Below are 12,912 nucleotides of genomic sequence, written 5' to 3' on the forward strand. Positions count from 1 at the left end.
TAGAGGCTCGCACCCCCAATTCTAGCATTTAGCCCCCCTCCTGGTAGCAGACATGAAAAGTTAAATCTGACAGTCTAAGTATTTTCCAGACGGGAGAGAAAGTGTGGCAATATCAGGGTGTTGGGAGGGGACTGCACTGGAACAGAGCTCCAGGGTTTGAGATCTACAGTAGGGGTGTCAATCAAATAATAAATGAAGAAAAGAGGATTCAACTGAACATTAACTGGGTTACTTGATAAAACATCGCAGAGTACCCCTCCCCATTATCCAACACAAGAGAACATACTTAAAAATGACTTTGTAGAAAGGTAGGTAAAGAAAGCAAATCATCACTTTATTAACAATCCTTAAAACTGCAGTGTGTTAATAATAATAATAATAATATTAAAAATGACTTGATTTCACTAGCGGATATCGATACTGGTTTCTGTTTTTCAGTTAAAATGGTATATATTCATAAATAAATATGCATTTTGTATGGATCGAAAGCATGCATTAAAAATAAGCAGTAGTCAAATAAAGGTTGATTATTATTTAAAAATACATTTCATTTGACAGTATATTTTACAAGAAATCCATGAATCAGACATTTTATTTGAATCTGACATAAGATCAGTTTTCTCTTTATTTCAAGCAACTCAGTGCTGTCCACCAGTCCATATTATCTATCAGCTGGCTCGTTACTAACAGAAGTCTTTTATTTGTTATTATTTTTTATTATTTTTATTTTTTACAGTCCCTTTAACAGTGTCTTTGGAAACATATTCATTTTAAACAGCTTGCATTCTCTTCCATTTCCATGTGCCATTAATGGGTGTGCAATGACATCGCTTAGTGCTGAGACATTTATTTCAAAATCGCATGCTAAGTCGCCAGTTAACTTGGACAAAGACCCAAAGCCAACAGTTTAATACATTTTAATTGGCATTTTCATATATGCATATCCTGTCTTTATTATTTTCTACACATAATAGCAACAGTAGCATTATTTTCCAGCTGTAAGTTGTCATAGTCTCTCGCCGCTCCTTTCTGGAACTCAAGAGTGAAACAAGGATGGTGAAAATCACTAAACCAAAACACTTCTCACTATTTTAATTAATGCCACACATGGTATTATATTTCTTAATTAAAAAAAATGATTTCCAAGGTGAGAGGCTACAGTTAAGTTTGATTCCATTTTAATGCCTCTTCAGATTCCTCAAATATCAACAATATTAATGAATGACTTCTAAAAGCTGAGTTGATGTACAGAAAATAATCCAAATGAAAGCAATACAAATAACTGAGTCATTTTAGAAATCATTTGAAATGTTGCCTTTGTAGCTCTTGACCTTTTTTTATTATCCCACGTAATTGTAGAGAGGTGAGAAAACTACACAGCTCCTTTTGTTTATGCCAGCCTCTCTTACCCATCAGCCTTCATCCAAAGTAGGGGTGGTCATTCTGGAAGTTGTAGTCCGGACATACCTTCTGTACCAGCTTGTAATCTTTACCGCAGAAGGAGATGAAGATGCAGATGACCTTGAAAGGTTTGGCACACACCCAGGTTGCCTGCGACTCTGTATGTTCTGTGTAGCAGTTCTCAGAAGGGTTGTATAGGCAAGGCTTGGGTTTTACTTTGTGGTCGGTCTTTTGGTGTTCCACCCGGCAGTTGAAGGTCTTTATCTCTTTGGGGTCAATGGTGGATTGCTGCTGCTGCTGGAGCTGGAGATCGGGATGGAGCTGCTGCTGGTGGAGCACGTCAAACTCCACCACTTTTGAGGGCGGGACAATGCTGATGGACACATTGGCCAAGCTGGAGGAGTTGTGGCGGAAATAGACGCCGAATGTGCCGTTGACGTGATCCACTATCTTGCCCGTCACTATAAGACTGAACTTCATTGTCTTGATGTTTAAGTAGAAGTCCCCCCAGCCAAAGATCTTCTTGGATTTCATGCCTGTCTTCAGTAAAGGTTTGCGCTTGGAGCGATAGCCTGTCTGGTCCAAGTGGAGCGACTGGTTCCGGGCCAAGTCATATGGGTTCAGAAAGCTGTAGCTGGGGGGTTTGGACTTCAAGGGGGTGCTGTCCATAGTGGAGAAAATTCCAGATGTCTGGTACGGTGGCTTCACTCCCATGGGTTTTACCCTTTCCTCTTCCCCCACTCTGCCCATACCATAGGGAATGGTTTTCATCATGGAGCCGGCTGGCCCTAATTCCAGGTAATCCAAGGACTTGGTCACTTGTTTCTCCAGTCCTTGCACCTGAGGATATGGAGGGTACAGGGGAGAGAGACTCAGAAACCATAATGCATTTCTTCCATAACTGTATTACACTGAGCACACTGGCCTCATCCTAATAGTGTCAAAATATAACAGAATGAGTGTTTAATTCATTGTCCAATAATCTTTAATAAACCAACCTTCTAACAAGCCAACAGAAAGATAACAGGATTTGCAATTAATAGAAGTGTGCATGTAAACTTCTGCCCAGCGATGCATTTAAGAAAGATTCTCCTGCAAAAGGCATTGTGTGTATTTATGAAATCAGTCCTGACCTAAAACTTAAGGGAAGGTAAATAAATAAATAAATAAATTGCCACCACATGTGGAAATGATGATGTCCAGAGCTCTTCCGTATGCTGCTATGCTTCCAGGCCTGAGCGCTTCCTTACACTAGTGTGAGATCTACTACCCAGCATGTGAAATCTGCTCCTCGGTCAGCGAACGCTGAAATATTTATGACAATACTGTCCTGTTATTGCAGCAACAACATCCATGAAAATTACTCAGGCGATTTACATTACAAGGCCTTAAACGTAGCGCAGGCATCGGCCATGCGCTGGTTAATGTCTTCCAGAGCAGCCGCTCAATCAACTTCATGTTACAAGACACTGAAATCAATACATGCTTTAATTTACGCATGTGGGTTTTATTATTTATTTTTCAGTGGCCCTTTGTGGGTGTGTAGCTCTAGACTTCTGTTGCTGTGTGTCAGTTTTATTTACCATTTGACATTCATCTCCATCCAGCATGTCCTGTATCAGGGTACACACTAATTTAATTTCTAATGCAGTCACATTTCTATATCTTCCCACTGAATATCCATCCATCCATCCATCCATCCAATGGGGACTCTTCATTCATTTCTATGGGGAAAACTCTAATCGCAACATGGCGACCTTAAACCTCTACCCAGCCGTAAAAAAAACAGGTTTTATTACATTGTGGGTGACACTTGGTCCTAAAAATTTAATATAAACCCAATCCACACACACACAGACCTGTACTCATATCTCTGTGGGGACTCTCCATTCATTTCTATGGGGAAAACATTTGGTCCCCACAATGTAATATAAACATAATACGTATACACACAATCAACACACTAAAGGATATATATAAATGCCAATTCACCTAACTGTATGTTTGTGAACTGCAGGAGGAAACGATGTGCAATGATAGGGAAAGGATGCAAACCACACGTTTATTTTAAAAGAAACAATAATCACATAACGCATTAGAAGGATTAGGCCTAATATTCATAATAAATTGTTCTGTCTCTACCTCTTGCTTCATCACTTTTTAATCTCTCACTCACGTACCCAAATGTTAGCTATAAGTACACAAATTCCCAAAATAGACATTTTTTTTCAAACAAACGACAACTGATTAATCATAGATTTGATTTTCAGAGGAGAAGCACAGCAACAAGATCTTATTAAAAATGGCAAATAGTGTAACTTATACCTACTTCGCTGGTTCTGAATGAGTGTGGTGCAGCTACTGCCTGTACTCATCAATTACAAAGTCATACAAAGTCATTTATCCAAACGTTTGTCAATAGCATTGATATGGTACTCAGTCATTCCTTAATTCATTTTCAAAGTGTCCGATAAGGTCAATTGAAGCAACTACGACCAACGAAAAAAGTTAATTTAATTTGAAATGTGAGTTATGCTTTTAAAAATAAATTGAATACATTCAGGACTATCGACTACTGAATCAGCCACATGGTCTATGTCGAGAAAAGGGTTTCTGCTTCAGGGGTCTGTGCTGTTTCGCATATAGTAAAGCAGTTCATCAAGCAACAGGCTTTTAAACTGGATTTTAAAGAAGCAGGACCCAGTATTGCACTCAGAATCACACCCAGATGAGTCACAAGCCTGAGGCATTCGAGGCTGAAGCCCTGAATGAATCTGAACTAGTCCCGAATGAATCTGAACAAGCCCTGAGTGAATCTGAATGAGCCCACAATGGTTTATTTAACTCAGATGTTTTAACCACCATGCTCTCAGTTTGAGATCCCTTGTACAGATTAGCCCCCCCCCCATTTCACCTACTAATTTTTTCACCTGAAACTGTGCAAAGGGACACAGATCTTCCCGATCCAGTGCAATATACAGGCAAACAGATCCGTAGTCAAAATGTAACACTGGAACAACAGAGGTACAACGTACTCCTTTTTTTCCATTCACGCCTACAGGATATGGTTATTGAGAAGATAGATAATTTTGTTGATTGACCTCACAAAATGATCCAGTACTGGTCCTACAACATGTAGCACCCTAGGTTAGCATCACCATTGATGGCTCCCCACCAAAAGCAAATGGAAATCTGCTGGCAAGTCAGTGGGCTGCTCTAGGCAGCTGTCTATGTCACCTATAGGCTTGACTTGCCCCAGAATAACTATTAGACTGTCTATTAGGAGGTAAAGAAGTTTGCACACTGCTCCAGGTTTCATCTCTTACCCCAGTTCTAACTTTAGCATCATCAACAAAGTGTAAGTTAATATAGTAGGGATGTGCATCTCCATTGCTGAGGCGATGCAATACACGTGTCGATGCATTGTCAACAATCCGATACATTAACGATACACATAAAGCAACTACTATTGCAATACAATACAATTCACCCCTTTTGCGATGCAGTGCAAGACTTGACTGATAGACTTGCAAAGAATTGGCCACTGACAGCAGTGGAAAACTGGAGATGAGAGTGTGTTTGAGAAACGGTTTAGAGAGGGGGAATGAATCTAAATATAAAATTGGTCAAAACGTATTGGTCACATTTCTAAGTAATGAAAACATAGGGCCTCTACTAAATGATATTTGTATGTAACCCCAGCCGTGTGGTGCCTCTGTCTGGTTAATTCCAGTGGACAGGGCAGGCCAGGACTGGGACACTCTGCGTTGTCTGATGTCATATGGTGCGGTGGGGTGCAGGCCCAGGACTGTCTGTGTTGCGTTATAGTATGTTGATGATGTCACGTGGCGCGGTGAGGGAGGTGCAGGCCCAGGACCGTCTGTGTTGCGTTATAGTATGTTGATGATGTCACGTGGCGCGGTGAGGGAGGTGCAGGCCCAGGACCGTCCTGGTTGCGTTATAGTATGTTGATGATGTCATGTGATGCGGTGAGGGAGGTTGATGATGTCACGTGGCGCGGTGAGGCAGGTGCAGGCCCATGACCGTCTGTGTTGCGTTATAGTATGCTGATGATCTCATGTGATACGGTGAGGGAGGTTGATGATGTCACGTGGCGCGGTGAGGCAGGTGCAGGCCCAGGACCGTCCTGGTTGCGTTATAGTATGTTGATGATGTCATGTGATGCGGTGAGGGAGGTTGATGATGTCACGTGGCGCGGTGAGGCAGGTGCAGGCCCAGGACCGTCTGTGTTGCGTTATAGTATGTTGATGATGTCATGTGATGCGGTGAGGGAGGTTGATGATGTCACGTGGTGCGGTGAGGGAGGTTGATGATGTCACATGGCGCGGTGAGGGAGGTTGATGATGTCACGTGGCGCGGTGAGGCAGGTGCAGGCCCAGGACCGTCCTGGTTGCGTTATAGTATGTTGATGATGTCATGTGATGCGGTGAGGGAGGTTGATGATGTCACGTGGCGCGGTGAGGCAGGTGCAGGCCCAGGACCATCCTGGTTGCGTTATAGTATGTTGATGATGTCGTGTGGTGTGGTGAGGGAGGTTGATGATGTCATGTGGTGCGGTGAGGGAGGTTGATGATGTCATGTGGCGCGGTGAGGGAGGTGCAAGCCCAGGACTGTCTGTGTTGCGTAATAGTATGTTCATGATGTCACATGGTGCGGTGAGGGAGGTTGATGATGTCATGTGGTGCGGTGAGGGAGGTGCAGGCCCAGGAGCAGCATGGGCAGTAACCGCAGTCACAGCCTGACTTCAGGTGTTCTGATCCAGCGGGGAGAGCTATATGTTTGGAGAGGTGGGCAATGGTGAGTACAGTCTGGAGGTGAATACAAGTTAAACAACAAAATAAAACTAAAGACTTTCTTGTAGAGATTGGTCTTCCGTAGAACAGCTTATAAACACAAACAGGTTCATGGTAAAAGAGATGCCCTCCTGTGTTCTGGAAGCATAATGACCCCCAAAAACATTAATAACATCACTTGTGAACTATATAAATAATACGGATTTAATAAAGCAGAATGTTTGTACATGTTCTCACTGTTCTACATTAATAAATCAAATTTTACCAATGCAAACGTGAATACCTAGTTTTACCCAAATTGTATCCTGTGCATACTTGTTTAATCAGCACAGACACATCATGAACCTTTGTACCAGCGCACCCATGCAAATCAGTGAATCATACCATCCCTATAATCTAGTGCTATGATCGTTTTGTTTGACAGTGAAATAAGCTGCATAATTTTTTATACTTATTTTTACATGCACCATGCAGGGCTGAAGACTTCAACCCAGTCAGATTTTTTGTATAGATAGGTACAGTGCAGGAAATTTAATACAGAGACAAGCAGGTTATTGATCATAAAAGATGGAAGCAAAGGGAAATGATATTACAGGTAAGAGGAGAGATTATGGAAGAGCATGTGTTTTTAAGAACTTGAAGCAATAATCTTTAATTTAATTTGCCAGTCTAGGAGCGAATAGCATGCAATTTACTGCATGTGAGAAAGAGCCATAAGATTGAACAGTAGATTTTACTGGAAAAGAACACTGGCAGACAGAGCAGGCTGTGGAAAGCAGGGTGCCTTAATGGGTACAGCAGTACAGAAAAATTAAATCTGTCACCGATTTCTTTCTACTAAGTGCATAAAATTATTTAAAAAACTACACAATAATTATGGCTATGATTAATGTACATTCATGCAGCCTCATGCACTACTAAAATAATATCTATACAGGCCCGTAACCAGAATTATTATTTTGTGGTGTGTCTGTCTGGCATTGATCCACCTTGGTAGATCTGTCCAAACGACTGGGGGGGTTTATGCAATAATCTTTTTTTTTTTTTTTTGGGGGGGGGGGGGGTTCCAACCCAATCATTTTACAGTCTGGCTATGGAACATGCATCTCAGAAAACTGAGCTTGCTGCTCTTTGACTGACATCATTGGCTACCAACAAAAATTGGGGGGCGACTAGGGGACCCAATCAGATTTCAGGGGGCAGCCAGCGCTTCCCAGTCCAATCGGCAGGTTTCAGACATAAGTGTCAAATGTACACAATTCCTGATTTGCGCTTTGCAAGCATAATGCCTGTTTTACCATCCGATTCACCAAACAGGGAGGTAACAAATTTATTTTTAAAGAGCGTGGAGTCCCATCCCCTTCCACTGATTTCCTGATGCTGTTTATATTCGTATGCGTTTAAGAAAGATTTACCTTGGTGGTGGGGGGCCATTTCTCAGGGGACGATTTATACACCCGGGCAGCCGGTCCGTGTGCACTTGTAAGCTCTTTATTTGTCTAATTGGAGTTTTATTTGCAGCAATCAATTCCACTTCCCATCTTATCGTGGGCATCCGGGACACTGGTTCTCTGAGGCATTGATCAGCTGTCATGGGGAGATTCAAACGCCGGTACTCAAGCCAGCTTTCATAGTTACGCTTGGAACGTTTTTGCCATTATATCAATTACATTACCAAGCTTTGCTCGAATTACATTTATTTACCGCTAGTTACAAAAAACAGCGCCTTGTCTCTTGGTTAAGGCACTCCTGTCACTCTTTGGGGGAACATGATTAATCTATGTGAAAGTGTCGCGTAATCCGCATAAATTTGTGCATGTGTGTGTGGATTATGTTTATAATACATTGTTGGGACCAAATTTTCCCCACAATGTAATAAAAGCCAAATTAATAAGAGCCAGAAAGCAAGTTATTTTGACATTGTGAGGAGCATTTTTCATGTCCCCACAAAGATCAGTGAATGCAATCAGAAAATGCCGAAAGTCTCGTATTTTGTATGGTGACAAAATGGTCTCGTGTTATCACAGTGTTGTTGATAATATTTTTTTGGTAAAGAACATTGCAAAACGGGGGAAACATGTTCATTTTCAATTTCAACAAGATAAAATTACTTTCATCTTTAAAAAAAAAAAGCATTGAGTAAAATGACATTTAATTACAGGGAGCAAAATAACGCCCAAAGCAAAGACGATAAACTGAGGGGAAAGGGGAAAAATATCAGGAGACTAAAAACAGTAAAAGCGATTTCGCAGTTCAGTGCCATTGTTGAATTATCATGAGAATGAAAGGCAGCGATTCAGAGAGCGAGGAAATGGAAACCCGCCCGATAACACGGTGAGGGGGAAAGAGATGTACAAGGGAGGGAGAAAAGCCAGGAGACATGATAGGGAGTGAGAGAGAGCAAGTGTGGCGTGGAGGCGAAGTCGAGAGAGGAAACGCAAGAAAGATGAGCGACAGAGATGTGGGCGAGCAAAGATCGCTGCCAATTAAGACCAATTATTACGTTCAGGTGTGTAATTACTGTAAAAATGCATCAATAACAGGTATGAAATTACACTAATAACATTACATCGTGAATATGAATTTTCACACTGAATTGAATTTAAATGTCCATATTTTACAGGGATGCAATATGTAGTTATAACCCAATAAAATATGTTTTTTTCTTATGTCATATTAACAAATTAATACATCAGCTTTGAGTATTACATATTCAGCAATAAATGATTATATTTATATGAAAAAAATGTGACTGGAAAATTATGTTGTTTTTTCTAGCTGTTTCTTTTGCATAAAGATGATGGAAATTCAAGCAATTTCATTATTTCGACAAAAATCTATTAAAATATGTCACGCCATGAGACAATTCTCTGCATGTTCCCATGTATTGATTAGAAAAAGAAGCATTTCTGTACTTTTACTTAACACCTCAAAGACATCAGGGCCTCCAGGTCTTATAGTAGCACCAGCAGAAGTTCAATCTCTTTTCAAGTGGTCAGATTCATATTTATCTTTTCACAATTTTGGTTGTCATGATAATTAACCATGATGCCACATAACCCATTTTGTATATTTTATGAAACATTTGTTTTTATCATTAAAGTGCATAGTATCAAATTACTAAAAGTATTTACATTTTTATTAATATTAAACCAATGCTGTTTTGGGAGTATAAGGTAAGGCACATTAGCCAATCAAATAATTATGTCAGTGTAACTAATTAAATACGTAATGGAGTTTGACGTATTTCTATGTGAACATGATTAATAATGCAATTAATATTCTCTGTATCCTTACTAATTAATTGTCCAGTGAAGAAGATGTGCGTTAAAGTAGACTGAAAATACCAAGTCAAACACGCAACAAAACCAACTAATGTGACACATGCTATTAAATGTTTAGCTGTTTAATGTCATTGTTTTTTGTTTTATCATAATTTGATGTTACACTTGGAGTCACTCCACGCAGAACCGACGCTTGAATCCATGACTTCCTCTGTCTTGTTTAGCAAATGAGAAGAAAAAGATTTTTATATATATATTTTAATCACAGCCTCCTGTATTCTCCCATTTTACCCATGAGGAGAGCTCCTGTACTTCAATAATCTGAGTTGTACCAGCCTCTTCTACTCCAGCTGTAAAGTACAAAATCCACGATGCTAACTCCTGATAAACACCTGAGTAGGACTGACCAGAGAGGGCAGGCTTATGTGGCTCCCGGGCTGACCGAACCAAGAAGCAAAGCCATACCATAAAATCCAGTCTTTTAAGCGTACATTTATGGAGATATAGGCCGGAGGTGGAATTTGTCAGCTCCCCATACATATTCTAACTGATTATCTTGATTAGAGTTGTTGGAGGAGCCTATTTAATGCACAATAGGGGACAGGCCTCAAGTACGCCCTGGAAAGGACACAATGGGCAAACTGCAGAGGTCTTTTGACTGTGGGAAGAGATTGGAAAGGCCAGAGAAATCCCAATTGACACAGAGAACTTACAAACACCACACACACACATACACACACGCACACAAGACAGGGTTACAAACGGCCAACGCTGGAGGCATGAGCCAACAGTGATACTCACTGAGCCATCGTGCCATCAGATCTTCCACGTAAGACGTAATCCAACCGCAAATGTGTTCATCAGGAAAGAACACTACAGAGCTTCGAAAGTTTAAAGACATTTCAAATGTGCTAAAGGTAATTTTTACGAGGGATTTGAAAGTTCACCCGTAAAATCTTTGATCTCCGAGGGACGCTGCCTAAATCCAAGGGTGCCGAGCAGAAATACCACGGTAATGACAGTCTCGCTCACAGCCGATGCACCCAGAAAGTCTGCGAAGGACGAAGTGTGGCGCCGTGTTTTCAAATGAGCAATCAAGCCAGGCGGCAAAGTGTTACACTTGGCATAAGAATCATGAGACATCCTAGTGGAAAGAAGAGATTAGATTTCATCCAGGGAGAGAACAAAGATGGTATATTTAAAATAGTACCTGGGAGCCTTAATCGTAGCAGAAATGTTAAGGTTAAAAGAGTCTCCCATACAGGTGTAACGGTGTTCAGTGATGTTTCTGGCCCAGAATCCATTGGCGTAATTGATTTAGCTCCTGAAAGATTTGAGTGGCTGAGTGGCTTCACTGTAATGCACCTGAGCAGGAAGCGAGGGGGGGGAGTTTTAAAAACACGTGATAGGGAGACCATCGTGATAGGGAGACCATCTCCATGTAGTCAAGTTGATCTAATCAGGTAGGGGGGAGGGGGTCATCTACCTTAACCCTTCCTAAAAGAAGTCAGGGTTTCCTAAGCAATAAGAAGTGTCTGGAGACCCTTATAGAAAACAGCAACACAGGATACATTTTTATAATATCACCAGCCTAGTACGTGCTGCCACTGCAATTTCAGTTTCTATCAATATACAATCACAAGTCATTCAGATGTAATTTGGTGTTTCTTAAGAAAAACAGTGGCTGACTGTGAGGCGGCAGGAAACTTTCTGAGGAACGCAAAGTGACTATATCACAATCAGGAACTTCCGAATGAAGACGACACACTACCCTGGCCCTGCATTGTTACGTTCACCTCATGCCCTTTGTCCCTTTCTATACACAGTTCCACTACAGTCATGTGATCCTCTTTGTATTGGCCAATATGACTCAAGTCACAAATGGTAAATCTGTTCCTATGAAAGAGGAACCAGAACATCCAGATGTTCTCCACCTAGAGGTCAGGGCATGGCAAGGGCCAATTCTAGCCCCGACAGCGCAGCTGAATCGCTCCACCCCACTGAGCCAAGACACAGATCAATCATCGGCATCATGAATAGTCAGACCTGTGTTAACAGATGACTGGGGTGAGGTGTGCGTATGTGTGTGTGTTTGCGTGTGGGGAGGGGGTTCTCTTATGCATGCAGGACTGTAGGCAATGCATCAAAAGATGACAGCTTGCCCATTCTGCTTAAATAAGTGTGTCGGGACTCCTGGCTGCGTTTTTTAACTTTAATCATTCATCTAAATAACGACAGCAGAACACACTGCACCGGAGAGCAGGCCGCCCGCCAGGCAGGCGGAATAACAACTGACATGGCGCTACTGAATTTCGCATTTGTAAAAGTGTAAACATATATTTGACTCAGATTGCCGACACAAAATGTGCACCCCCCCCCCCCCCTTCCCCAACAGGCACCACACCCACCCTTCACCGATTTATGTATTGCCAAGATTTAAAATTCATGGTGGTTATGAAGTGGGGGGGGACAGTTTGGTGTTTGTGTGTAGGGGGGGGGGGGTTGAGTGAACAGTGCCTTCTTGGTGTGGCTGGGATGAACGTCGCCCCCCGACACAGTAAGTGACAGTGATTGATGCCCTTCTCTGTTCCCAACTTATCAAGTGCAGACACGCGTGCACTGGGAAAATAAACAGCTGGAATATAAGAAATAAACAAACAGTGGAACTGACGCGAGAAGGAGGCGAAGCAATAAGACCTCCATCTACTAGGGGTGATGCGAGGGGGGGTTGGAACGAGACAGAGAAGGACATTTGCTGCTACAGGGATGGGGGCAGAGAATGGGTAGGATACTTAGACATGGACACGGGTTGCCTTGGAGAGTTAAGATGAAGTGCTGCTTCACCTCGGCTTGTCGTGATGCGAGGCACAAGTTGCCTTAGTGAGTTAAGATGAAGTGCTGCTTCACCTCGGCTTGTCGTGATGCGAGGCACAAGTTGCCTTGGTGAGTTAAGATGAAGTGCTGCTTCACCTCACTTTGTAGTGATGAGAGGGGAATGCCGGACAGGTAACTCTGCGGGGGGATGTGTCAGACTGACTCGCTAAGGAAAGCATCTTCCATTTCTCCCACCTGCTGGCATGGAGCGCCCCGGTGGACCCCCCCCCCCCCTTGAGGAAGTAGTGCCTATGATGGCTGGTCCCTGGGAGTAACAGGATGATCAGAAATAGATGAACAGAACAAACATCCCACATCTTTTCTCTCCCAGAATCTGAGTGGGGCATTTCTCTGACCACATGCTGACAAAATCGCTGATCAGATGCGTGATCGGGAGCCCAGGCAATGAGCGTCCGGGGCGATCCGTTCTTCGCTACCCATCATTCCATGTGTGCCCCATCTCCCAGCTAGCAGGGATGGGTAAGGGTGCATCGGGAGCGAAGCTGCAAGCCGAGAAATTTCTAGCTCTCACCATTACA

General features: G+C 42.3%; 1 protein-coding gene across 2 annotated transcripts in view; it reads right to left on the reverse strand.

Annotated features, from left to right (window-relative positions):
- Positions 1 to 525: 525 nt before the first annotated feature.
- Positions 526 to 12,912, reverse strand: part of LOC125747087 (neurexophilin-1) — a 29,379-nt gene continuing 16,992 nt past the window's right edge. For both annotated transcript variants that reach the window (XM_049021823.1, XM_049021822.1), the window contains one exon: positions 526 to 2,241. In XM_049021823.1, the coding sequence (XP_048877780.1) occupies positions 1,420 to 2,241 (822 nt within the window). In that variant the 3' untranslated portion in view covers positions 526 to 1,419. The remainder of the gene's footprint in view (positions 2,242 to 12,912) is intronic.

The sequence above is a fragment of the Brienomyrus brachyistius genome, chromosome 8 (assembly GCF_023856365.1).
Source record: "Brienomyrus brachyistius isolate T26 chromosome 8, BBRACH_0.4, whole genome shotgun sequence".
Classification (NCBI taxonomy): domain Eukaryota; kingdom Metazoa; phylum Chordata; class Actinopteri; order Osteoglossiformes; family Mormyridae; genus Brienomyrus; species Brienomyrus brachyistius.